The sequence below is a fragment of the Eleutherodactylus coqui genome, chromosome 8 (assembly GCF_035609145.1).
Source record: "Eleutherodactylus coqui strain aEleCoq1 chromosome 8, aEleCoq1.hap1, whole genome shotgun sequence".
Classification (NCBI taxonomy): domain Eukaryota; kingdom Metazoa; phylum Chordata; class Amphibia; order Anura; family Eleutherodactylidae; genus Eleutherodactylus; species Eleutherodactylus coqui.
In genome coordinates, this window is record NC_089844.1 from 100,263,247 (window position 1) to 100,288,691 (window position 25,445).

At 42.9% G+C, this 25,445-nt stretch overlaps 1 protein-coding gene across 3 annotated transcripts in view; it reads left to right on the top strand.

Moving 5' to 3' along the window:
• Positions 1 to 25,445, top strand: part of KATNIP (katanin interacting protein) — a 227,168-nt gene that overhangs the window by 22,502 nt on the left and 179,221 nt on the right. For all 3 annotated transcript variants that reach the window (XM_066576139.1, XM_066576138.1, XM_066576141.1), the window contains exons 7-12: positions 950 to 1,021; positions 2,567 to 2,777; positions 5,638 to 5,775; positions 11,464 to 11,609; positions 14,297 to 14,373; positions 21,150 to 21,219. In XM_066576139.1, the coding sequence (XP_066432236.1) occupies positions 950 to 1,021; positions 2,567 to 2,777; positions 5,638 to 5,775; positions 11,464 to 11,609; positions 14,297 to 14,373; positions 21,150 to 21,219 (714 nt within the window). The remainder of the gene's footprint in view (positions 1 to 949; positions 1,022 to 2,566; positions 2,778 to 5,637; positions 5,776 to 11,463; positions 11,610 to 14,296; positions 14,374 to 21,149; positions 21,220 to 25,445) is intronic.

A 25,445-nucleotide genomic window follows, 5' to 3' on the forward strand; every position in this document is an offset into this window, starting at 1 on the left:
CCCGTAGACTTGCAGCTCTCTTCCTATACACAAGCAGTGAGAGTTGTCCACTAACATGCTGCCGGTGGAGAGAAGCTGGCACGACCTACCTCTTGGACATAAGATCTCCGTTCAGGAAATCGCAGTGTTCAAGAATAACCCTTCCATAGGGGCACAATGCCCACCTGTCTCAGGTTTATGCCCCCCGTGGGTCAAGCAGCACAAACCTGATGATCTTTCTTACTACTACAGCAAACAAACAAATGAAACATTTAGCTACATATAGCATAATAATAAAGAGAACACATGCTCTGCTTTTATCCCACTGCCGAAACATGGTGCCCTGCCTGTCCTTACAATGGCAAAAGCCGGCATGTAAACACTTAGTCACTGGCCGCAGAGGTGATGTCAATGGGTACAGTAAAAAAAAAGGGGTACGACACGTGCAGGAAGTGGTTGGCTGGAGCGCCATATCACAGCTTTTGTAAATGTAAAGACTAGGAATGAGCGAGCGTACTTGGAAAAGCACTACTCGCTCGAGTAATTTGCTTTATCCGAGTATCGCTGTGCTCATCCCTGAAGATTCGGGTGCCGGCACGGAGCGGGGAGTTGCAGGGGAGAGCGGGGAGGAACGGAGGGGAGATCTTTCTCTCCCTCTCTCCCGCCCGCTCTCCCCTGCTTCCCGCTGCGACTCACCTGTCAGCCACAGCGGCACCCGAATCTTCAGGGACGAGCACTGCGGTACTCGGATAAAGCAAATTACTCGAGCGAGTAGTGCTTTTCCGAGTACGCTCGCTCATCTCTAGTAAAAACTATCAGGAGACCATGGAGCACTACCGGATTTAATGTGAGCATGTGTTCTTGGTTTTTTTCATTTGCGTATATAATATATCACAGTTCTAAGAAGTAAGTTTTTTTTTTTTTTTCTTTTTTTAACTGGCTGTCTAATCTAAAAAAAAACAAACTGTAGACTTTTACAGATTTTGGTGGGAAAAGCAAAGAAGGAAAAAAGAGGCTCCTCCTGGACGCTCGGGACCTAAAGGTGGGTATTGTACTTCAGTCCTGTATTTTTCTTAAAGGGATAATAAAATCATGTTTCCAAGTAAAGGCTTGAGGTTTTGATGTCTCAAAGCAACTCTTCAGCCAACTATATAGTATGCAACTACTGACATAAGTAAAAATAGCCTCTAGCAGTTGGATATATTAAATATTCATCACTACCTGTAAAAAGTATTCAGGGAAGTGATGCAGAAGCAGTGTGTTTTCCATACTCTTGGCTTCCTAGCTCCAGTTACCTTCTCTACAAGAGACCTAATATACACACTTGTAGTAAAGGATAGTTTGCCTGCTATTCTCCACCTGTTGTATCCTATACAGTCAGGTAGATGGATGTAGAACCCCCTTGCACACACTTTGACTTTGGGCTATCTGGGGAACCCTGGTTTTCACTCTTGACTCCTTCAAGCAGGGTCCTTGGGACATAATTCGCACAGATCGCCCTGGTAGTGCGGCTGCTGACCCTACAGAGGGTCAAGGCAAGGTGAATAAGTGCTTTACTGGGAAACTTGCAAACATCAGGGCTGATGTAATATTAATGGGGTCCAAGCAGATGGTCAGGACAGGCAGCATAGAATAATGAAATCCATAAACGGAGCTTAGGTCAGGGAGCACAGAAGTCAGAATGGTCAGGAACCAGAACAAACACAAACTAGGCTTTGTCATAGTGGCTAAGCAAAACCTGGATGGGGAGTGGTGGGAGGCATGTTTAGGATGCTTGCACTGGCCTTTTAAGGAAAGGGGGCAGAAGTATGCACTCCCTTTGGACAGATAACAGGGAGGCAGAAGAAGACTGGAGGACAGTGGTGCCCAACCGCAACCCCAGAGACATGGGAGCATGCGTGGCACACGGACATATGTACTACACTACTTATTAGAGTGAGAACAAAACATTTAATCGCATCTTTGCAAACAAATTATTTCAAGTTCTTATATTAGATCCGTGACCGTTTATTATCTATAAAGGGGCTTTACTTTCTTGCCCGTCTTTTTCATATAGACATCATTATCTGGATTGGCAATTTAATGTAATGGCCAATAGCTTACTATATAATACATGCTCATTATAGTGTAACTAGCATGCGCTCTAGAGGTGGGGTGGATGACTAATTTTGGTTTAAGAGGGATACCCAGCTATTGGAAGCTCCTGAAACCAGCTATTATTATGGAAGAATGTAAGTGAAAATACTTGTTAGCTCTACAGAAAATTACTGGGTCCTTGTGTTCCTCCAAAGCCGAGAGGCTCTTGGATTTCGCTACTCGATAGAGCCGGTCTTTATTAACTCAGCATGTAGGGTATTTTCAAGTGGAAGTAGAAAAACAATATATATTTTTTTTTATTTCTACCAGTTGCAAAAAATAAGCACTAGAGGGCGCCGAGGAACCGCATAGCACTTGTCACTAAATGGTTGTAATGGGTTTATAGGTGCAGTGTACATTCATAAGACTTCTATACTGCAATCAGCAAAAATATCTTTCACATTAATATAAAGTGAAAATTAATGATCCATTTACTTATCATATTTGACAGGCCTTGCGAGAAAGCCTAGAAGTGAGTTTACATCTACAGCATGGCAGCAAGGAGAGCTCTGCTGAGGAGTGTGACTCCATTGAAGAAGAAATTGAAGATGAGACTGCAGAAGAGCCCAAAGCCTTAACCTCCTTGAAGTCGAGACCTTTTGATGCTGAACATAAACGACTGCTTCCAGGGGACTTGGTTCTACTAGAATTCAATGGCACTGGTAATCTACATATCTATCTTGATCTTCATGGGTTTGAACAGATTATGATTTGACTATCACTGAAGGAGATCTCCATCACAGGAGTGTAATATTACAACCTCTGTCATCAGGTATTCCACACCCAAAGCTCCTGCTATACAGAACTACTCAGGTGATCATTCAGGAGAATCAAGTTGAGCTCGTTTCCCTCCGCTCTGAGCTTGCATACACTTGTCGGTTTAGTTTCTGAGTGTTCTAGGTTTGCAGAGTATAGATGTTCCCTTATTTGTCCTCAATTTGTCTACTCTTACATATTATGGGCAGGTTGCATACATGGATTTCATTACAATGGCTCAGGCATTGTAAAGATCGTGAAGTGGGGAACTATTGGCATAGTTGCACAAATTCACCAGTATTTTGAATTCTTTACCAAATAAATCGGCCAGCTCTGGTAATTGGGAACAATTTTCTGCTCTGGCCGTTTAGGGACGTGGCATATACTTGAGCAGTATTAAGAACTGTCTTCTGCATCAAGAGAAGTATAGTCCTTACATTAAAGAAGTAGCTTGCACTCAGAACCGCTGCTGATGACAATCTCCCTGAAGCCTGGTAATTGGTGTTGTGTTGGGGACTTCTCATGTCCCTACTGTTGCAAATAAGGCAGATGGAATAATAGCTCCACAGTGCCGCCTATTGGACAGCAGCATTCCTACAAGTCAAAGTCAGACTCTTTATACAAGCCTTGTAACAATGACTGAGAATTAAAAGCAAAGCCAGACTCCATGTACAGACAGCTGTTTCAGGGTATTTGCCCGTCATCAGTGTACAGTAGGAGTCTGGCTTTGCTAGTGAGAGGCCTGCGATGGGGGTCAGAAATGCTATCTTTTCTCCTTAGGGAGAGTACCTAGACGGTGAGTGAGGAGACTCAAAAGGCCATGCATGCTCCTCTGGGTATTATGCAAATAAGGGAGATGGAATAATACCATCTAGGTGCTCTCCCTAAGAAGACAAGATAGCATTTCTGACCCCCGTCCCAGGCCTCTCAGTAACAAAGCCAGACTCCTACTGTGCACCGATAAAGGGCAAATACCCTGAAACAGCTGTCTGTACATGGAGTCTGGCTTTGCTTTTTAATTCTGTCATTGTTACAAGGCTTGTATAGAGAGTCTGACTTTGACTTGAGGGAATGCTGCCTTCCAATAGGTGGCGCTGTGGAAGTATTATTCAATCTCCCTTATTTGCATATTACCCAGAGGAGCATGAATGGCCTTTTGAGTCTCCTCACTCATAGTCTAGGTGCTCTTCCTAGGGAGAAAAGATAGCGTTTCTGACCTACTGTTGCAGACATGATATCTTTGCTCTAGTTACAGTCTTAATTTATTGTCCACCGGCTGTTAGACACAATACCCAGTTACAGCTCTCTTTACAAGCCGGCTGCAACACTACGTGTCTACTATTAATCTCTGGACACAACTACTGGACCACCCTGCCCAACCAGCTTCCTGAGGGGGTAGGGTGGATGTATTGAGGGCATATGCCCAACACTGACTCAAACACCAACCAGCTCTGCTGGGTTGATGTTACAACAATTTCTCACTTCTCTTACTTGCTGTCTCACTAGCAGGAAAAAACTACCCCTTAATATAAGTTCATCACAGGTCCATGTGAGCATATCCCTGCATCCACACCCTTGCATTCTCACGCTGGTCAAGGCCAACCACCATGAGGTTCCCTTGTCAATCTGGGCTTTTGGGACCATTGTTCCCTAACACCATATTGGACAGGGCACTGTTAAACTAAGATACCTGAGAAGCACTGCTCCCCGCAAGACAACCATTATCCCTGTCATATTAGAAATTGCAACAGGAAGAATGCCCAAAATAAGTCTTCTTCCCAGAACTAGACCTATAAAGGGAGAAAACCTATAAAACACTATAAAGAACCATAAAACCAGAACACTAGTCCTGAGAGAGCATTATCCAGTTTATGCATTCTTTATGCTGATGTTACCATAGTTCCAGACATCCCTTTAATTGCATGTATACAGTATGAGTCAGATGGTGAAAACAAAGTTTTTTTTTTTTGGTTTTTTTTGTATTGTGTATAAGCCCAATTTCTTACATAGTGCAGAGTTTACTCTTCTCTCAAAGCCTCTTCACCCCCTTTACGACACACATACGGCTCTATACCCTTTACATGCCGCTGTCAGAATAAAGGCAACATGTCATTTTTACTTGCCAGGTGTGCCATGAAAATACCCCCCCCCCCCCAAAAAAAAATGGTGCAATTGCATATTTTTTCCCCATTTCACCCTACCTAGAAAGTTTTAAAGGCTTTCCAATACATTATATATTATATGTAAAATTGTTCCATTGAAAAATACAGCCTCGCCGGCAAAACAAACCAGCCAGAACTGCGGAATGTGAGCTGGATGCAGGCGCATATCAATGACCGTTGGCCATGAAAGGGTTGAGTTTCACATGTCTATCTGAAAATGTGAACAGCGGAACTGATTTTCTCTTCGCTTTGTGGGTACCAGTGCAGGCTGGCATAGCCCTCTTCAAAGAGCACCGTCATTTCATCTAAGGCTTCTGACTTCTCTGAGCGTATTTTTTTTTTTCTCTCTAAAAGCTTCATGGAAAAACATAAAAAACATGACTTTAATAGTGGCCTGCACACATTTACGGTTCAGATCAAGTCCATGAAAGAGTAGCACAGCACCATCTCCTATTGGGGGAATTTACCTGTGTAATTGATGGTTGGTATGCAAATTAAACTGTTTACTAATTTACATAAAACTACATTTTAAAAAATGCTCCATTTCTTGTCCCATTTTAACTTATGGATGTATTCTTTTTTTGTTTCTTTGTTGTTGTTGAAGCTGTTGAAAAGAAGGATGAGAGAGTTCTGTCTACAAAGCGGAGAGGCAGTGCTGACCTTTATATTCCTATGAAGCCTGTAATGGTGAAAAGTAAAATGCAAAGAAGCTCACCGAGACAAGAGGAGCAGCGCACACCACGTACGACATACGGCTTTATCTTCTAGTACATCGATGGCATAGTAGTTGTGTGATAAGCATTCATATACAAGGACTTGCAGTGCATTGCTGTGTGCCATCACTGTCGTGACTAGCTTATTTTATTTTTTTGCAAAGCCTTACTATATCACCAGATTTTATCAGCAATCACATGCTGATAAAAGCTGCAGCTAAATATGATAAAATGGCTCTAAAGGCTCATTTACAGGCAAAGATAATCTTTCAAGCGATTAAAAGTTGTAGCGATCTTTTTGTATAAAGTGTTAATGGTCACTAATGACTATTAACACTGTAACATCTTCATTTGCATGAAAATGGGCCTCCTCCAGCTGTTTGCAGAGCCCAGGTGTGAATAATCATATGCCCTGTTGTGCAAATAGCTACATTGTTTTCACCAGAGCTGCTGGCAGAATACAATGTAATCTCCAGACTCCCATGGGAAACACAGCATGCGGTCTGTTGAAGGATGGATTTTAAGTTCACCTTAAAATCATCTTTCAGACAAAAAGTGCATGATGCCCCGCGTTCACATGTAACGTCTCAATCACCCCTATTACACCTTGTAAAAAGTAGAAAAATAAAAAATTGGGCACCTAGAAGAAGTTGTCAGTTCACTGCAAAACTAGTCATGCAGTTCCATCTCAGGCAGGTATGCAGATGATTAGAGTTGTGGTGTGATTAGATGAACGGTCTTGCCACCTGAGGCCCTAAAAGTGGCTTCCCCCTTGGCCTATAAAAAGGCTCTCAGAGGCTCCTTGTATGTAGTGGACCTCTTTACCCCCTTGTGTAGAGCTTGTTGACCACTAGATGCCTCTACGATGCAACTGAAGAGATTTTACCCAGTTAACAGAGTTTGAGAGGGGCGCATTATTGGGATGTAGGAAGCTGGATGGTCGTATTGACAAATTTCCCACCACCTGGACCACTCTGACCAGACTGTTAGGAGTGTTGGGACCAGTGGATGCATGAGGGCATACAAGGTGACTGGGCTCAGGACGCCCTTGACAGACCTCCGTTAGAGAGGATTATCTGATCGTCTGACAAGCACAAATAGCTCCAACTGTTTCGTTGTCCGCCATCCAGAGACAGGTGGCGCCATCGTTACACCCCTGTGCCTGATTGAACCATTTCCAGGTGCTTGGCTGGAGGATGTTAAAGGCTCCTGCCCATGGCTGGATATGTACTGCGGAATCCGTGGCGGGCGTCTGCACTGCGGATTCACAGCAAATAGCTCGCATAGCATGCTATGGGAAATCGATGTTCCCTCCATATCGCGGAAACCAATTGCGGTTTCCGCAAGCGTAGGAAAAATCTCAGCATGTTCCATTGTTCTGCGAATTCTGCACGGACAGCCTCCATTGAAATCAATGGAAGCCATCCGATCCGCGGCCTGTCCACAATGAACATTGCAGACAGGTTGCAGATTCCGCATCATCACCTAGCGATGGCTCTGACAAAATTTTTTTTTTTGGAAAAATCTGTACGCCACATGTGCGACAGTGAGCCGCCGGGTCGTTCAGCAGTGTAGATTACCTAGCGACAGACCAGGTACATGCAGATGCCCCTGCTGGATTCCGCCTGCAGAATCCAGTTCTGCAGTGGGCAGCGGCCTTAGTCTCACGGCGCCCATTACATGTACTGCCATTGACACCCACCCACTGTCTCCTCCGTTTGCTGTGGTGCCATTACTGCTATTGAGTGTAACTAGTTCTTCTTCAGTGACTAATCCAAGTTTAGTTTGGGCACTGACTACAGCCATTTCGTTTCTGGAGACCTCGGGGCGAGTTTCTCAATCCTGCCTTTGCTGTGGAGCGGCACACTGCCCCCACTGCTGGTGTGATGGTCTGGGGGGCCATCACATATGACAGTCGGTCACTCCTAGTAGTGGTACAAGGGACAATGACAGCTCAACGATATGGTCGGGACATCCTGCAGCCATATGTGTTCCTATCATGGCAGGGCTTCCAAGGGGCATTTTCCAGCAGGATGAGGCTTGGCCACACACAGTGAGGGTGTTACCGGAATGCTTCCACAACATTGTTACACGTCCGTGGCCTGTCTGTTCGCCAGATTTATCACCAATAGAACATGTATGGGACCATCTGGAAACCAACTTCGGCATCCTATGAGTTTGCATGATCTAGAGGCTCAGTTACAGCTAATGTGGAGGGATATGCCATAAGATACCACACAGAACCTATATGCTTCCATGCCCGCCTGTATCACATCTTGTATTCAAGCTAGAGGCGTTAAAAAAGGATACTAGAGCCTCCATGCTTGCCCGTATTGCATCTTGTATCCAAGCTAGAGGCGGCCCAGCAGGGTACTAGAGGCTCCATGCCCGCCGGTATCGCTTCTTGTAGCCAAGCTAGAGGAGGTACAACAGGGTACTAGAACCTCCATGCCTGCCCGTATCACATCTTGTATCCAAGCTAGAGGCGGTACAACAGGGTACTAGAGCCTCCATGCCCGCCCGTATCACATCTTGTATCCAAGCTAGAGGTGGTACAACAGGGTACTAGAGCCTCCATGCCCGCCCGTATCACATCTTGTATCCAAGCTAGAGGTGGTACAACAGGGTACTAGAGCCTTCATTCCTGCCCGTATCACATCTTGTATCCAAGCTAGAGGCGGCCCAGCAAGGTACTAGAGCCTCCTGTCAAGGGGTCAGTTTTCTGCAGTAAATTATCCTTTTGCTCTGATGCTGGAACTACTTCATATCTTCATTAAAATCTCGCACAAAAAATTTCATTCGATTCCAGCAACTCCTACTAGGTGATCGAGTTTTTTTTTTTTTTTTCCTTTTGATAATAAGTGTATAATCTGCACTGCTAAACCAGCTGCAGAGAGAGGAAGGGGTTAAGTTCCTTAGTACACAAACATGCTTTGGTCCCTATGGGTGATCTCACAGGTGCCCAGCAGGATAGCATCACTCCTCTCTCCTTTCCTGTCTCCAGTACTGGGAATAGAGTGAACAGGGAGGGGAGTGACGAGGTCTTGCTGTAGCCTGTGAGATCCTCATAGAGACAGAAGGCTGTTGGTGTAGTTAGGAATTTAACCCTTTCCTCTTTCTGCAGCCAGAACTTTAGCAGTGGGGCCAGACTCTTTACCATGGATACTCTCTATATACTGTTTTGGTGGCACTGAGAGGGCCCCAGTACTAATTGGGGTTGCATAGGATGCTGTTACTAATAGGTTACTGTCACTAATACCAGTTGTTAAGTGGGACCACATAGGGTCATATTACTGAATGAGGCCACTGAGGGGGTGACCATTACTAAGTGGGGTCACGGTGGGCACATTATTGCTACCCCGTTTTCCCAAAAATAAGACCTGCCCTGAAAAACAGACCTACCCTTATTTTTTTTTGGGGGGGGGGGGATTTTTGGTGAGGCTTGAAATATAAACCCTGCCCCAAAAGTAAGCCCTAGCTGTGTTTACATAAAACAAACAGATAAAAAAAAAACATATTACCTAGCAGGCTTGGTCCAGGTCCTCCCGCTGCTCTCCGGAACTCCAGCCGGCTTGCTCGCAGTCCTCGGCCACCCACAGAAGATCGCTTCCTGGTTACAGGATTCATAAATTCCATCTTCAGGAAATGATGGCTGTGATTGAGAGTGTTGCATCGATTGGCTGAGCAGCGCTCAAGAACCAATTAGAGCCATCCCTTCCTGGAAGCTGGATTTATGAATCCCGTAACCAGGAAGCGATCTGTGGGTGGCCGAGGACTGCAACAAGCGCTCTGGAGAGCAGCGGGAAGACCCAGACCGAGCCTACTAGGTAAGTATAATAAGACCTAGTGCCTCTTTTGGGGCAACAAATATAAGGCAGGGTCTTATTTTGGGGGAAGAACTGTTTTAGGGGCACTGAAAAGTTGATTCAAAATCTAAAGTGTGCAGAGGAGAGTCACGGCTGGTAGAAATCTCAATGGTGGATCTGGGCCCAAAGAGAACAATATAGACAACATTGCCTGTGATCACTACAGGTAGCTGCACTGTAAGCCCTATTAGGATACATTCACACATAGCAGAAATTGGTGCTGATTTTCAACAGCGTACAACATCAAAGTCTGTGTCAATTGCGCATCAAAATCCAAACTCCAAAATCCGCCCCATTGGTGTAGAGCTTACTTCACTGTTTCAATTTCTACTAAATGTGAACATAACCTTTCCTGTGTAGAGCCGGTGTTTGAGTACATTATATGGTAACTATTATTTAGAGGTATACTAAAGTTCAGCCGTTGTATCTAAGCCCACTGCATTCTAAAGGTTGTCCTATAGAACATTTATAATTTTTTTGGAGGGGAGGCAAATTCATGCATGGCAGGTTTGGTGCGGATATTCCTCAGTAGAAAAATTCGCCCCAAATTCCACACCATTTGAGGTGGATTTTTAGTATGGACAAACACAGTTAGAGGTTAATGGAATGCAGATCCACGCAAAAATATACAACCAATGGTTATTATTGTAGTTATTTAATTGTTTTACCAGCGAATATTCTATTTCAGCGCATAGACTGATCTAGTTGACTATTCTGTTCTCCAAAATAAACCTTGTGAGATGGAGACCTCATTAGTCTCCATTTGACAAGTGAAAGTCAACTGCTCCATTTGGGGTTCCATCTGAATTGCATTTTCATGGATTTTAGATGAGCTGGGACATAATAAGAAACAAGTGTGAATGCATCCTAACTTTCAGGGGGGCTCCGAGAGTGAGTCTGTTGGTGGGCCTTAGGCTTACCAGTCCAACACTGCGAGTAGGCATCAATGTATAAATGCTAAGCTCCTGAGCTCTTCCAGCATCATGAATCCTCAGCTCTTGGCATGCAGAGGAGATATTGTGTAGCATGATCAGTAGTGAGTCATCTCCTCCTCAAACATCTAGACTCCACAGGTTTCCCATCATTTCATCCAAAACCCTTATATCCTTCACTAATTAACCAGTTGTTGTGTATGACCATCTTTAAATTACGTTTTTTGCTCAGCCTGTTGCAGGGATATATAAGGTTCTCTCTGTGTTTCCTCCAATGCATGATTACTGATCAACCTTTTCTAAAACCACTTTGGCATCTACACAAGAAATATTGCTCCTCTTGAATAATTGTGCTATCCAACAGCATTTCTTATACCTGTTATTTCCATCCCTATTACTATGGATTTTCCCAAGCAGATTAAGCAGTTTCCTACTCTAAAGATTCCAGGTCTAGCTGCTGTAGCATGTGAAGAACCCCTGAACAGGTTTCGGAAAGCCCCAATTGGGAAACACCGTCTTAAAAGGGTATTCCTATCTCAAACCTTTACGACCGATCCCAAGGATCTTTTAAATATCTTATCAAAGAGGGTCCAAGCTCTGGGACTCTCACTTATTGCCAGAAACTGGGCATCCTGGCTGACCTCCACTGACTCTTGTGGCCAGGAGTACTGAAACAGCTAAATTGGCTGTTCTACTGTGTTTCTATAACTTCCATAGAAGTCAATGCTTTTACCACTAATGGCTACAGCATTAGACCTAGCCTTCAAAGAATGGGAGAGCCGACTAAATCTGGGTAAGAACTAGATTTTGAGTAGATGCCTGTACCCTGAGGGCGGTTTCATCCAGAGTAAATTGTTACCTGAAGCTACATTCCAAGAAAGATTTTTGCATCGGGTTAATAACATTTTCTGTATTTTAGGACCTGCTAGTCGGAGGGAGAGACCATTATCTGCAACAAGAAAACCTATTGCAGAAAGCAAGGATTCTGAGCATTCAGCACATCAAGTTATAAATGCTATGCAACTGGAGAATGAAGCGGTTGGGAGAGCGAGTAGTAGACTAGAAGTAAGAACCATGTCGGCTTTTTGCAATGAACTGTTCCTAATGCTAATCTGTGTTTCTGAAAAAGAATTAATTCTATCAACTTGTTTGGAATATGAACATAAAACAGAAATATTCAGGTAAGGGTGGTTTCACATCTGTGTCGGAAGCTCTGTCCAGAGGCTTCGTCAGAGATCTGGCTGAAAATACCAGAAGAAAAAGCGTTTCATGCAGTTCTTTTTCTTCCATCCGAAAGCCGGGCAGCTTGGCGGAAAGCCGGTGGACTCCATTTTAGTCAATGGGGTCCGCCCAGCGCTGTTCGGAACAGGAATCGCCAGCGCAGGTGTGAAACCACCCTGACTCTAGTAAAAGTAGCTTTAGTGATAACAGTCCGTGCAACCTCCAGGGGCCCGAAGCCTTTGCCCTATGAGACATTATGTGAAGGGAATATACTGGAAATCGTCCAGACAGTTATGTAATGGGTTAATAATGCATGTGTATTTACACGTGTGCCTAATTGTCATTAATGTAGCGGTGCAGACTCTAAATGATAGTGGTTTAGTGGTCTTGAATGCTCAATCATCTTCTCTTTAAACAAGGGCCTTTCACTTTCCGCAAACATATTTGGATGCATATAAACTAGAAGAAATGCATGAGGCATTAAAAAACCACCAAAGAAGCCGTTCACACCTATAGATCATGCATTTATTTGTTCTGCTGAAACTCGTACTGTATACTGCTCATTCAACCATGTACTTATATTACTTTGCAGTGTTGATGATTTTCTTGCCCTTGGATAAGACATACAGTTCCTCCCTTGAGGTGTCAAATACAAAGAGGATAGCCGGGCTGTGTGGAGTGTAAAACCCATTGCCTGCTAATAAAAGGATGTCTAAAAGACCGAAAGGGGGATCTAGATAAAGGATGGTATTCATTAAACAGGGCACATGCAGAACAATAGCTTATATAGAAAAGTGGAAACTTAAACGCCCAACTTCTAAAGGTATAAATGTTAAGCTGGAGACCATTAATCTATCTAGAGATTTAAACATAGCGTATGTGTGACTATATGAGTCTGCTGCAAATACCAGAAGAAAAAGCGGTGCATGCGGCACTTTTTTTTCTGTCCCAAAACTGGGCACCTGGGCGGAAAGCTGGCCGACCCCATTACAGTCAGTGTGGTCCACCTGATGCTGTTCCGTTTCGTCCAGAGAACGAACTGTTCGGCTGCATTGATTCCCCTTTCCTGCTTCCCGAATACTCAGCGCAAGTGTAAAAGTGCCCTTACGCTTGCCTGTGTGAAGTTAGCCTGATATGGGGCCGTGATTCCCACCACCATATCGCTCTCCCCACCATGTCAAGCCCCGTCACCAGCAAGAGATGCTCCGTTAGCATTCAGAACTACACGTAAGCCTGCTGGAGCCCAGCCCAGCGAGAGGGACTCGAACGGTGCCTGCGAGATCAGTATTGTTTTATTTTTTCATGTAGTGCAGCTAGGGCTTATTTTCAGGGTAGGGCTTATCTTTCAAGCCCTCACCCCCACCCCCTCAAAAAAAGCAGGGTAGGGCCCTTTTATCAGGCTAGGTCTTATTTTCAGGGAATCACGGCATGTAAAACATGATCTGCTCAGTCAGAGGCGAAACTTGAAGCTTTTGGGCGGCAATACAAAATCTGTAACTGGGCCCACAACTAGAATGTTTTATTTATAGTACTGGGCTCCCTATTTTGTGAGGAGAGGCCTTATTGGCCCCCTAAGGCCTCATGTCCACGGGGAAAATAAGAATTAGAATCCGCAGCGTTTTTCCCGCACGCGGATCCGTGTCCCATAGGAATGCATTGACCACCCGTGGGCGGATAAATACCCGCGGATGGTAATTAAAAAAATTTCTCGAGCATGAAAACAAATGGACATGCTCCATTTTAGTGCGGATAACGCGTGCGGGAGCTCATAGAGCACATAGCTACATTGATCTCCCGCATGAAAAATAAAAGACAATTACAGTGCATCCGCAGCCCAAATCCGCGTTACAAATCCGCAGCAGATTTGATTTTCCCCGTGGACATAAGGCCTAAGGCTTCTAGACCTAGGTGCACCTTCATCCCCTATAGTTACTCCAGTGTGCTCAGTGCTGTTTTTCAGTGATGGAGCAATTCATGTTTTGGTGCTTTTTGACCTATTTTTCGACTCTATGTACCGGTAACCGAACCTTGGATCTTATGCTGCACACTAATTTCTTGGAAATGAAAGCATGTACTGTACATAGATTCACGACAGATCTGTACGATTGAGCCATGAACACTACATGTGCCAGTATATGGTGCCCTTATAGGGCTTCTAAGGGGCAAAATCTGTGTATTATGGCAGCTAAAGAAACATAGCAAAAAAAGGAAAATGTTGTAAAATTCCTTGTGAATGGACATTATGGGCCCATAGACTTCTATGGGGGTTTATTACTGCTCTGTAAAACTTGGAACTTGCATGAAGCCATAACACAGCTGTGTGCGTGAGGCCGTATCCTTGGCATCAGGGGTAAGCCAACTGCAATCTCGCCAATGGATGCAAGATACAATACTGCTTTTGAGTACTGCTCATTGGAATTGCACTGCGATTACCAGTTATGACAGTAGACATTGTCATTATTGTGGAAGCAAATGTAAAAAAAATCCATATAAAGGCCGAACTTCTATTTTATGTTTTTTTTTTTAAACAGTCTTCAGCATCTTCACAAGAAAAGAAAGAAGGCGTAGTCTTACAAGCTATTGAAAGAATCAGCCTTATGGAATTAAGGTAGAACCTTAACTGTGTAATTACTTGGATTAATTTTCTTTTGTGATTTTTTTTTTTTTTTTAATTAGGTTGCCATTGTATGAAGGAAGCTATATTTTCTTTTTCTCTCTGGGTAATTTCAGTGGTCTTGCAAAAATATAATTTTCCGATTCTTGGCTCCCTTGTCCCCAGTACAACCCGTAACCGCCTTCACTTTGCCTCTTCATAAATACACGTTGCCAATAAAGCTCTCGAAAAAATACAAAACCTCCGGGTAAAAGACTGAAAGTAATTGCAAAGTCCTTTGAAATTGCAGTAGTGTGTTAAATATAGGCTGTAGTAAAACTACTTTCCTGTTACGAAAAACTACCACTACTTTCTCCTGAAGAGCTTTCAGAGCAGAAGTTTCTGCAATGTCCTAACGAAGGTGGCAAACCTGTTCCCGATGCTTGTTGGTGAGAGAGTCTCATGGAACTGTTAGCTTCGAGGGGAATGAAGAGGGTCTTGTAGAAGTATTCTTGCTCTGTAGTGTTACACGTCAGTCCGCACTTTGTGAATGTTTGTTTTTTTATAATTATTTTTTATTTGGATTTTCATCACTTATTTCTTATTTAACAAAAACAAATGAAAAGCAGAACGAATATCGTTGCACCCCTCCCACCTTGAGTGTTTCTCGTGTATCCAATATAGGCTGCCTGCAGACGGCCGGGTCAGCGAATTTGCAGCGGAAAGTGTTCCCATGACCCAGTAGAGCCCTGCGTCTTCATTCCCTGTTATGCGCCGGTTGCCGGCCAACCGGCGCTTGCGCAGAGAGGAGCCGGCTCGTCCCCACTGACATTTCTGTGTGGGCCTCTGCGAGCCCCGCACAGAAATAGAGCATGCCGCGATTTGTTTTCTGCGTGTGATTTCACGCGGACAAATCGCGCTCGTCTGCATAGGATTGCGTTTTCTAATGCAATCCTATGGCAGCAGCCACGGGCGGAAATTCTGTGGAGACTAGTCCCTGTGAAAATAGTCAGTTGTGCTTTCAATGAGCTCAATCCACACTTCAGTGAATACTGTACTTTACCCATCCCCCATACATGTACAATAACTTTATAACTTTCACTGTTTTATTTCTACATTATATAGTGAAAAAAAAGTCAACCAGATACATTTAGATACATGCCCTGTGATTATTTCATGGGTCACTACTTTGCTCTCTCTTGTATATATCCTCTGTAGCATTTCCCTTGTATACTCAGCTTACCTAATGTGCAAGTTCAGTTGTGCCAAGCCAAATGCACCCAACCATTTGGACCAGATCTTACTGTATTTGTGTCCTGCTTTATGCCTTTTCCCCATGGTAAGAGTCGGTTGACTTTATCCTTAAATTCCCTTAATGTAGGGGGGAATCATCCAGCCAATCCGGTGCTATCAATTTTCTGGCGATATACAAAAGTCTCGCTACGGCTAGTTATTCGCGCTCCTCCACTGGTATATCACTTATATATCCTAGGATACATACTAATGGAGTAAACTCCAGATTTATTGTATATACAGTGTTAATCAGAGAGTGGACCTCACTCCAGTATCGGCTGAATTTTGGATAACGCCACATCATATGTATCAGTCCCACTACTTGAGTTTTACAGCGAACATACAAAGGGCTATTCCTTACCCCTATATCATACTAAAAGGCTGGAGTACAATGTACTCTATGTATCTAATATATCTGTGACAGTCTATGTAATTCACTTAGGGACAACTTAAGGGTCATCTGCAGGGTTTCATCCCAATGTGAGTCCTCTGTGGGACCAATATCAGCCTCCCATATATTCTTAATCGAGGATTGCTGCTATAGATTTACATTTCCTTGTATATAATTGTATAACTGCGATACCTTCCCTGCTGTAGTGGATTCCGCACCTAGAATGTCAGCCAATATAAAATTTCTAGTCTTCATTTCCCTAGAGCTCCCCTCCGCCTGGTATGTGTGCCGCAACTGCAAGTACCTATACAACTGTGTGTGCGGTAAATCACTTTGTAGTTGATCGAATGTCTTTCTCACTTCCCCTGACAGTATCTGGGAGATACGTGTAACCCCTCTATTCTTCCAATATTCAAAATCGTTCAGCTTGTTTAATTCAGTCAACCAGGGGGGTATCCAAAATCGAGGTATAATGCATACAACCTTCAATCCCTGCAATACTTGGAGCTTTCTACCAAATCTTATACCTGAGGGACAGTGTGGGAAACTAGGGCATTACACTTAAACCTCTGCATCTCCGATGCCTCTAACAAATGCGTTTTGTCAAAGTATTCCTTTAAGAATTGAAAGCTGGCATCCTGCGTCTCTTCCGCCTGCCATCCTCTAAAACGTTGCATCTGGGAGGTGAAGAAGTATGCTGTTGGGTTAGGCAGAGCTAATCCACCCTCTGCTTAAGAGTTGCAAAGTGTTTCTAATTTAATGTGCGCACTTTTTTACCCCCATGTAAGATCTGTAAATAAGATTTACTTTATAGTAGTCGCGTCGGATCATCCACTGCGGTGAGTTATGCAGCAAGTATATTAGTCGGGGGATCCAAATCATCTTGATTAAACTCTCCCTAATACCGATAGAGGCAGGTTACACCATACATCTAGCTTCTGCTTACATTTAGGCATTAATGGGTCTACATTCAATTTAATAAAATCTGTGACATGTCTTGATATGTTTATTCCCAAGTACTTAAAAACGGTTGTACAAATATTAGTTGGGCTTGGTCAATATGGACCATTAGGTCAGGCTTATCTACTGGCAGTATTACTGATTTATCCCAATTAATACTAAGACTGGAGTAACTGCATCGTCTTTGCTGACTCGACTATTTGTATCCAACAACCTTTCAGCATCCCCCAAGAATACAGCGCAATTCTTTCCTCATTAGTTCCCCTTTTGAATCTCACTATATCTGAGTTCAACCCCCAAGGGGTTTGATTGCCATTGCAAATGGCAACAGAGAAAAAGGGCATCCTTGTCGCGTTCCTCTATGTAAAGCGAGTGTATTTGTATGACTTCCATGTACACCTACACAGGCCTTCGCATCCGTGTACAGAAGTTATACCCATCTCATAAAAGTGGGATCCAATCCCATCATCTTCATTACCTCTTATAGGAAGAGCCACTACACTATTAAACGCCTTGGATGCACATCTGTAAAATACCTTAACCCTTTCCAATCCACTGTCTGACCTGTGAAGACATTATGATTTAAGGCTGTACAGCTCCGATGTTGGTAGACATCTGTCGGGGTTCTCTTACTGTATATTGCCAGCCTCTCTGCTGTCGGAGCCCATCCAATGTGTCACTTCATGCAGTACTGGCTTTAGCCAGCATATAGCGCTGTTGTATAATGGCAGAAAAAGAGTAAGCCCCCCTAGGAAAACCAGGATACAAATTGGACGGGAAAGGGTTAAAGGAGTTCTTCCGTTACCGGATCACATTGTAATTTATACCACCATCTGTATTAAAAAGAGCCCCAATTACCTGTTCTCTGCCTCGGGGATCAAGTCCAATACCTGCAAGTTCAGGTAGCTGGCTCAAGATGAACTCAGCCTTCTATCCTTCTGAGGTTGGTAAGGAATAAAAAAAAAAATTATCTGAAAGCGCTGCAGAATAAGTTGGCGCTATACAAAATAGCAAATCCCTTCCTTCCTTAATTAAACTACGGTATATAGGACATATGAAAACAGCCATTTCAGCACCCATAGCCAAATTTTTCTGGAAACCTCCTACTAAAAGGACATAAAATTGCTATGAGTTGGTATTGATTCATGTTTTCTAACAGATGTACTTGGGTCTGTTTGGTGACAGATTATGTATAATCCCAGATGCAGCCAGTGATAATTTTGGCTATTATTATTCACAAAGTGCCAACATGGTGAACCACCGCCTGCATGTATTAAGAGACAATGGAAGATGAATGCTGATTGCTGACATTTTAATAGCAATGCTGCTTTGTCATTAATGCACACTGTGAAGAATAGCATGGCCAAAGTGATGCATTTACTGCTTCCCTTCTCCAACAATACTGTTATATCTCCAGGGTAGCTGATTGCAGATGTCTTGAGTTACATCAGGGTGTAGTTATCTGTATGAGCTTGCTGACCACTGGCGGTTAGGTTATATTTTAAATATAAGGTGCATTCTCTCCTCTTCAGTGAAACCTTTTTGTATTTTGATTGTTACCGCCATGATGCACCTATGTTATATCGCTTCTAGAGATGAGCGAGCACGCTCGGTTAAAGCAGATAATTGAGCAAGCATACTCGTCCGAGCAAATGCGGGGGAGCGGTGGGGAAAGTGAGAGATCTCTCTCTCGCTTCCCTATGCATTACATTCCTCCTAACAGAGTAGTAGTTTTTTTTTTGTTGTTTTTTAAAGCCTATGGAGATTACAAAGAACTATACTATATTTCTTTTTTTTCTAGGCCATCAGGGTTACAGGGTTGGTTATTCCTAGATTGGGATTTGGATATTTCCTTTTACAGTCAAGTTCAGTCTCCTCCTCATTCATAGTTCACATACATTACAGACAGTTTATATCTACATGAATAGGGAATATATACAGATTAGTTGTAGCATTAAAGCCACTGACCTGTAAAGGGAATAGTATTAATTATCTGGTGGCAATGCCACCTATCAAGGGGTGGGATACATTAGGCAGCAAGTAAGGTGAAAGTTCTTGAAGCTAATGTGTTGGAAGCAGGAAAAATGGTCGTATGTAACAGTCTGATGTCCTTTGACAAGAACCACGTTGTCCTAGAGTAGTTAAGGGACGGGTCCAGAGCATCTCCAAAACAGCAGGACATGTGGGGTGTTCTTGTTGGTACCTACTAGAAGTGGTCCAAAGAAAGCAAGCTAGTGAACTGGTGACAGGGTTAAGGGAACCCAAGTCTCATTGTTGCATGTGGGGAGTGAAGGCTAGCCCATCTCTGATCCTACAGAATAGCTATTGTAGCACAAATGATTGAAAACGCTACTGCTGCTTATGATAGAAAGCTGTCGGGGTAGAAAGTGCAGCACAGCTTGCTACATCATTGCAAACCGGTCAGAGTGCCCATGCTGACCACTCCATCAATGAAAGTGCTTACAATGGGCCAGTGAGCATCAGAAGTGGACCACAGAGCAATTGAAGAAGGGGACCTGGTCTGATAAATCCTGTTTCTCTTACATCATGTGGACCGCTGGAAGAGATGGCCCCAGGACACACTACAGGAAAAATGCAAGCCGAAGGAGGCAGAGTGTTGGATGTAACACGTACCACCTACATAAATGATGTAATAGCGGTATTTTCTAATGAAAGTTTCCTCTTTCAGCAGGATAATGAAACCTGCCACATTGCAAAAATAGTTCTGAAATGGCTTGAGGAACAGGACAAAAAGTTCAAGGACTGTACTTGGCCTCCAAATTCTCCAGATCTCAGTCAGAACAAACATCTATGGGATGGCTTAGATAAACCAGAGCTTGATCTCACAATTTACAGGAGATGGTTCCAGATTTTGCAAGGCACCTTCAGAGGTCTCAGGGAGTTTATGGTTCGAGAAAACAAAGCCATTTTGTTGACACAAGAGGAATGTACCCAATATTAGACAGGTGGTTTTAATGCTATGCCTGATCGGTGTCCATGAACAAAAATGAAGGCTTATTTTCAGGGTCCGTGGCAAGCTTGATAATCAAACTACTAAGGATCACTTGTCTGTCTATGTATGTATGTATGTATGTGTGTATGTATATGTGTTTGAGCTTCTCATGCTCCGCCCCTGGTAATGTCATCGCAGGTCCTACAGTATATATAAAACACAGAGCCTGACCGACAGAAGAAAGAACAGAGTTAGGGATCTTGGAAGGGGAGGACAAAAATAACACAATGAGAATACAACTAAGCTTTTATTATGTCACACAACTCGGCGGTCCTGACAGGAGACACTGACCTACCTGCACCACAGAGATCCGGCAGGCTGAAGGACCTGCGGTGATGTTACTACTGTGGGAGGAGCCATTCTGGAGTTTGGTAGAAAGTGCTGGATAAGCTGACAAACTACCAGGACCTGTGATGACGTCAATGTCATGTGATCACATCTGTGGGTGCAGTCAGGGATCACATAACCAGGGGCTGATCACTGTATCCAAGAGCTGTGTGTGTCGTGTGGGAATCAGGATGGATGTAGTAGAGCTGTGTATGTAATCTGTATCATCGGCATGGATGTATGGCGTGTAGCAGAGCTGTGCCTGTGACGCGCGTGGCGTGTAGCAGAGCTGTGCCTGTGACGCGCGTGGCGTGTAGCAGAGTTGTGCCTGTGACGCGCGTGGCGTGTAGCAGAGCTGTGCCTGTGACGTGCATTGCGCCACCAGAAACACTGGTGCTATAATTTCCTAATAATTACTAGTAGCCACTGTGAGCACTGTAATGTCAACAGTGGGAGATAAAGAGAATTCCGAGACAAGTAATTAGAATACTCACACAAGTTGAAAAACTCGGGGGTTACATTTCCAATTAAATATGACACGTAGTGGATCACCTTGAACTTGCCGTCCTTGCTTTGTGGTCCCTAGATGACAATTTATGTCATCCAACATTTACATTAATCAAAGCCTGTTGTATATTCAACATTATGACACTTGTCTTGAATTTTACTTATAACGCATTTGAGCTACCATTTCTGTAATGGCAAGCAACAAAAGAGGCAAACGTGTTAGCAAACCTTTTACTGCCTGGAACTAGTACAAGTCAATACTTGTTTGATGTTTAATTTAATATTTACCTTCTCATTCAGCCAGCAGAAGAAATTGTTGAAAGCCCTCCAGAATATTGATGGTGAGCCTCTTTCCAGAAGTGGTCCAAAGGTAGGCAATTTGAAATCTTTTATGTCCCATTAAAGGGGTGGATATGTAATAAATATCCACGATTGGAATACCCAATTAAAGGGAATGACCGGGACATTTCAGCTTTTTTTTTTCTGTTGATGACCTGTCCTTAGCTCATGAAAACCAGTCATTTTTTGAATGCAAGCCAGCTCTTCAATACACTGTGGGGAAAATGTAGATTTGCCAGTGTGACCAATCCCAGAGTGGGTCTGCGAGATAGGCCCAGAGTAGAGAATTCTTTGCTCATACGCGACTGGAGTTGTCTGCATTAGAGAATTCCTTTTAAAAATGTTTCTTCACGTTAAAGAAAGCACATCTGGCTTAGTTGAGTGAAATCTGGTTTAGGGAAGTGCTAGTTGAAGTAAAAGAGATGGGTAATAATTGTGTTAAACATATTGTCTCAAGAATCTCAAGCAAAGGTTAAAATGAATTTGGTTGTTCTTCCCCCTTAATCTACCTCCCTCCTCCTCATTCCATGTTCCATATCCCCTTCTGTTTTCACACTTCTGGGTTTCTTACTTGCTAAAATCCAGATTATACTGCAAGCAGGACTAAAAGACCATTTACACCAGCCGATGATCGCTAAAAAATCGTTTGAGTCTAAATGTGCTCCCATCGTGCACTTTTCATGCACTGCTAGCTGATCGTTAAATTTAGTCCAACCTAAAAATCATCCATAAGCCTTATCAGCAGTTCTCCACGGGGAGTGCTGATAGCATTGTTTCCCCTTGGAGAACAAAGGATCTGAATGCAGATAAGAGCCCTCGGGCTATTAACTGCATTCAGCTAAAGGCTTCATTTGCACACTTAATTGCTCTTAAGTAGCTGAGTAGCTACTTAATAGTTTATGCAAAATGATCACTCAAAGCTGTCACTAGAACTGTCGTTTGAGCGATCTTTAAGCGATCATCGGCCCATGTGAACCAGCCTTAAGATTTGTTACATTTTTATGAATAATTTATGTTAATTACAATATGTCCTATCTAAAAACCCCTGGCTGAAAGATGTAATGCTAATGTTTTGTACACGAAAGAAAGTGAAAACGTTTAAAAGTAAAGAAAGATGGTCTTTTTTTTTTTTATTCTTCCCTTCAAATTGCAGGCACGGGTCTTGTTTGTTTGACTCTTTCTAACTTTGTAGAATTTATACAATTTCATATATGAAGAATGTATTGAGTAACGTAGATACAAAAAAGCTATTTCATTTTCAGAAAACTTTTCAAAGTTCGAGATTTACATTTTTATTTGCTAAAATAGTAGAATTTAATATTGAACATTGCCGTTTGGGGGTTTACAGATGAATTGGTTCTCTAATATGAGTGCTGTGTTACCAATAGCCTGTCAGGTTTCTGGTGTGAAAAGGGGGAAAAAGACCATTTTTCACCTGAAATGGATTGTCATCCCTTTTAGTTAGTGTTATACTTGGCTGCAGTTTGACTAATGGTCGCCCAGCAGTTGCTGACTGGTTATTATACAGCAAGGGCTTTTTCTGATAGCATTTCTCATAAAAGTATGAAAACATCCAGCCCGGAATAGAATATGCTGACAGACATTTTTGCCTTTATGGTACACAAGACTAATGGAGATTCAGTGTGTTTAGAATCGCACGAGCAGAAGCTCCTCTGCCCCAGAGGTATACGCATAGGACAGTGGCATTGCAAAGCTGTTTCAAGACAAAGGTCAATGTTATAAATACAGACCATACATATTCATTACTTTCAGGACATTCAGCAGCGTTGGCATCATTTTTATTCTCTGCCATTGGGAAAGTACAGTAAGTAATTAAAGGCTCAATACAAATGTTCTAAGTGACAATTGCAATAAAGTAAACAAAGACAAATGGTAAATGTAAAGATTCCTCCAGTCGGATTAAGCATCCGATATTTCTTCAGTGTCACGTCCTTATCTAATCCCACCATACATACAAAAATGGCATGCTACAGTTAGAAGGGATTTCCCACGGTAAAATAGATTACAATGTAATGTTACTGTTGTTTCTCAGATTTTAAAGTTTTTTTAATTTTTTTTTTATTTTGAGACATTAACTTTATTTAACCCCTTAAGGACCAGGCACTTTTTAGGGATTTTAACCATGTGGTTGTTGAACTGCATTTGGTAGATATAGGGAAAAAAATGGCAGAGCAACACACAGCTCTGCTACATGAACGTTGCACACACAGCTCTGCTACGTAGCTTTCACATATAAGCTGCACGTGATTTATGAACGTCAGCAGCTCACTGAAGAGACATGTTCGCTCGTAGCTTTCGCATATCTGCTGCGCGGGATTCACAAACTTCAGCTGGGGGCTGAAGTGAAATCGTGGCTTGTCGCTGTGTCATGTAAGCTGCATTAGCTTCACGGCGGCATTGAACTCTCTCTGGTGACATGTTTGCATGACAGATGATTTATTTTAACACTGGACAACGGTTCACAATTAGATGAAGGCTGGGCTGGTGTTGGCGGCATTAGCACTTGAGATGACAGGGTATCCCGTTCAGGAGATGTGAAGATAGAGGTGAAGGACTATGCCTCAATGTTGTTGGTCAATATACACTGCCAGCTATGTATGTGGACATTTGTGGGGTGTGATTTATTGGAGTCTCCACACAGGTGTGCAACAACCAGGTACAAACTTCCAGACTGAGTACTGCTGTATCCATAGCAACTGAGGCCACAGGGGTTTGGAAGGTATGTAGTTTGCCCATAATCCTCCTTTCAGTGCACAAGGAGGGTAAGGGGCCTGTGATGACGTCACTAAGAGCTGGTGACTGACATCGCAGGTGCTGTCAGGCTCTGCATACAAGTCACACAGCACACACACACACACATACGGACGGACGGATAATGGGCGTTAGCACTTTGACAAACTAACTGACAACTATGTGCATATACTGAAAGGCTGTAAAGTACATAAGAAAGTGGCCATGGATTGCAGGGATGGAGCATGCCTTTAAAGCTATGAAGCGGCTGCAACCTCCAGTCTGGGGTTAAATTTGAATTAAAAGGGGTGAGAGGGGTGGCACAGTCTCCAGAGGGACATCGGTACATGCAGTCTGAGGAGAATCTAACACTCCTCTATGTGTATACATATTTTATTCCTTGGTTCCTCTGAAGTAACCACGACTTCATGAAATTTACCGTGCAAACAGGTAAACACCGATACCAAATTAAGTTTGGCGAAGCTGGGCATATCAACTAGTACATTTTATGTGCCCAAAAATGCCATTAAAATATATAAGAAAACAAGACCTCATGGCTATGTCAGCAGAAGCATTAAAAAGTTAGGGTTCCTGGAATGAGACTATGAAAAAAACCCTGAAAAATTAGTTGACTAGTAAGGCCTAAGCCAGCTTGGTCACTAAGGGGGTTAAGATTACATGAAGGATGTTTAGTTATTGCAGGCATAATGCCTTGTAAGGCAAATGTCAGACCAGTATACAGCAATATGTATAGCTTAAACTCCCAACATATTATTTAATTACTAGCAGAAGCCATTTGATTACTTTATCCCATTGATGCACCGTAGAGCTGCATCACACACATTGTTGAAATCCACATTATTTATGAGACCTTTTATTAATGCCACATCTTTCTCCTCATTATTACTTTTTTTGTACTGCTAGTACATGACAGGAGTTTCTTTCATCCATTGCAAAGCTGTAATTAAGGGGTTAAGAGTTAAAGTAGATTAAATAAACCTTTTCTAAATCATAGTACTAGAAATTTAATAATAATAGTCAAACTGAAAATATGTCTTGGATCAGAGTTGGATTTTTTTCTGTCGTCATGCAAAAGGTCACGGATGAATCACGTACAATGTACTCGGAGCGCAGGCTATACGTGGCAGTCTCAGAGGAGACGCTGCTCAAAATGATAATGCCATGTGTATCTCTCCACAAACTATTCTGCGCCTTAGTCGCTGATGTTCGCAGCACACTAATAATGATGCCCCCTGCTGATAGAAATGACAAAATTAAAAGGCAACAAGTTCTATAATTTTACAGGGTCACGAGTCCTCCCTCTCATCTGCCGATTTGTAGATGTAGGAACACATCCTATTATTCAGCAGGGCTGGATTTTTATTGCTTTTTTTTAAAGCAAAAAGCATTTTGAACTTTGAGCTTTGTATCATTTGGTAGGCTCGTATTGTTGGAGAAGATTCAGACAAGTTTATTCTGCACTTTGTGTTTCCTTTCTTTGTCATG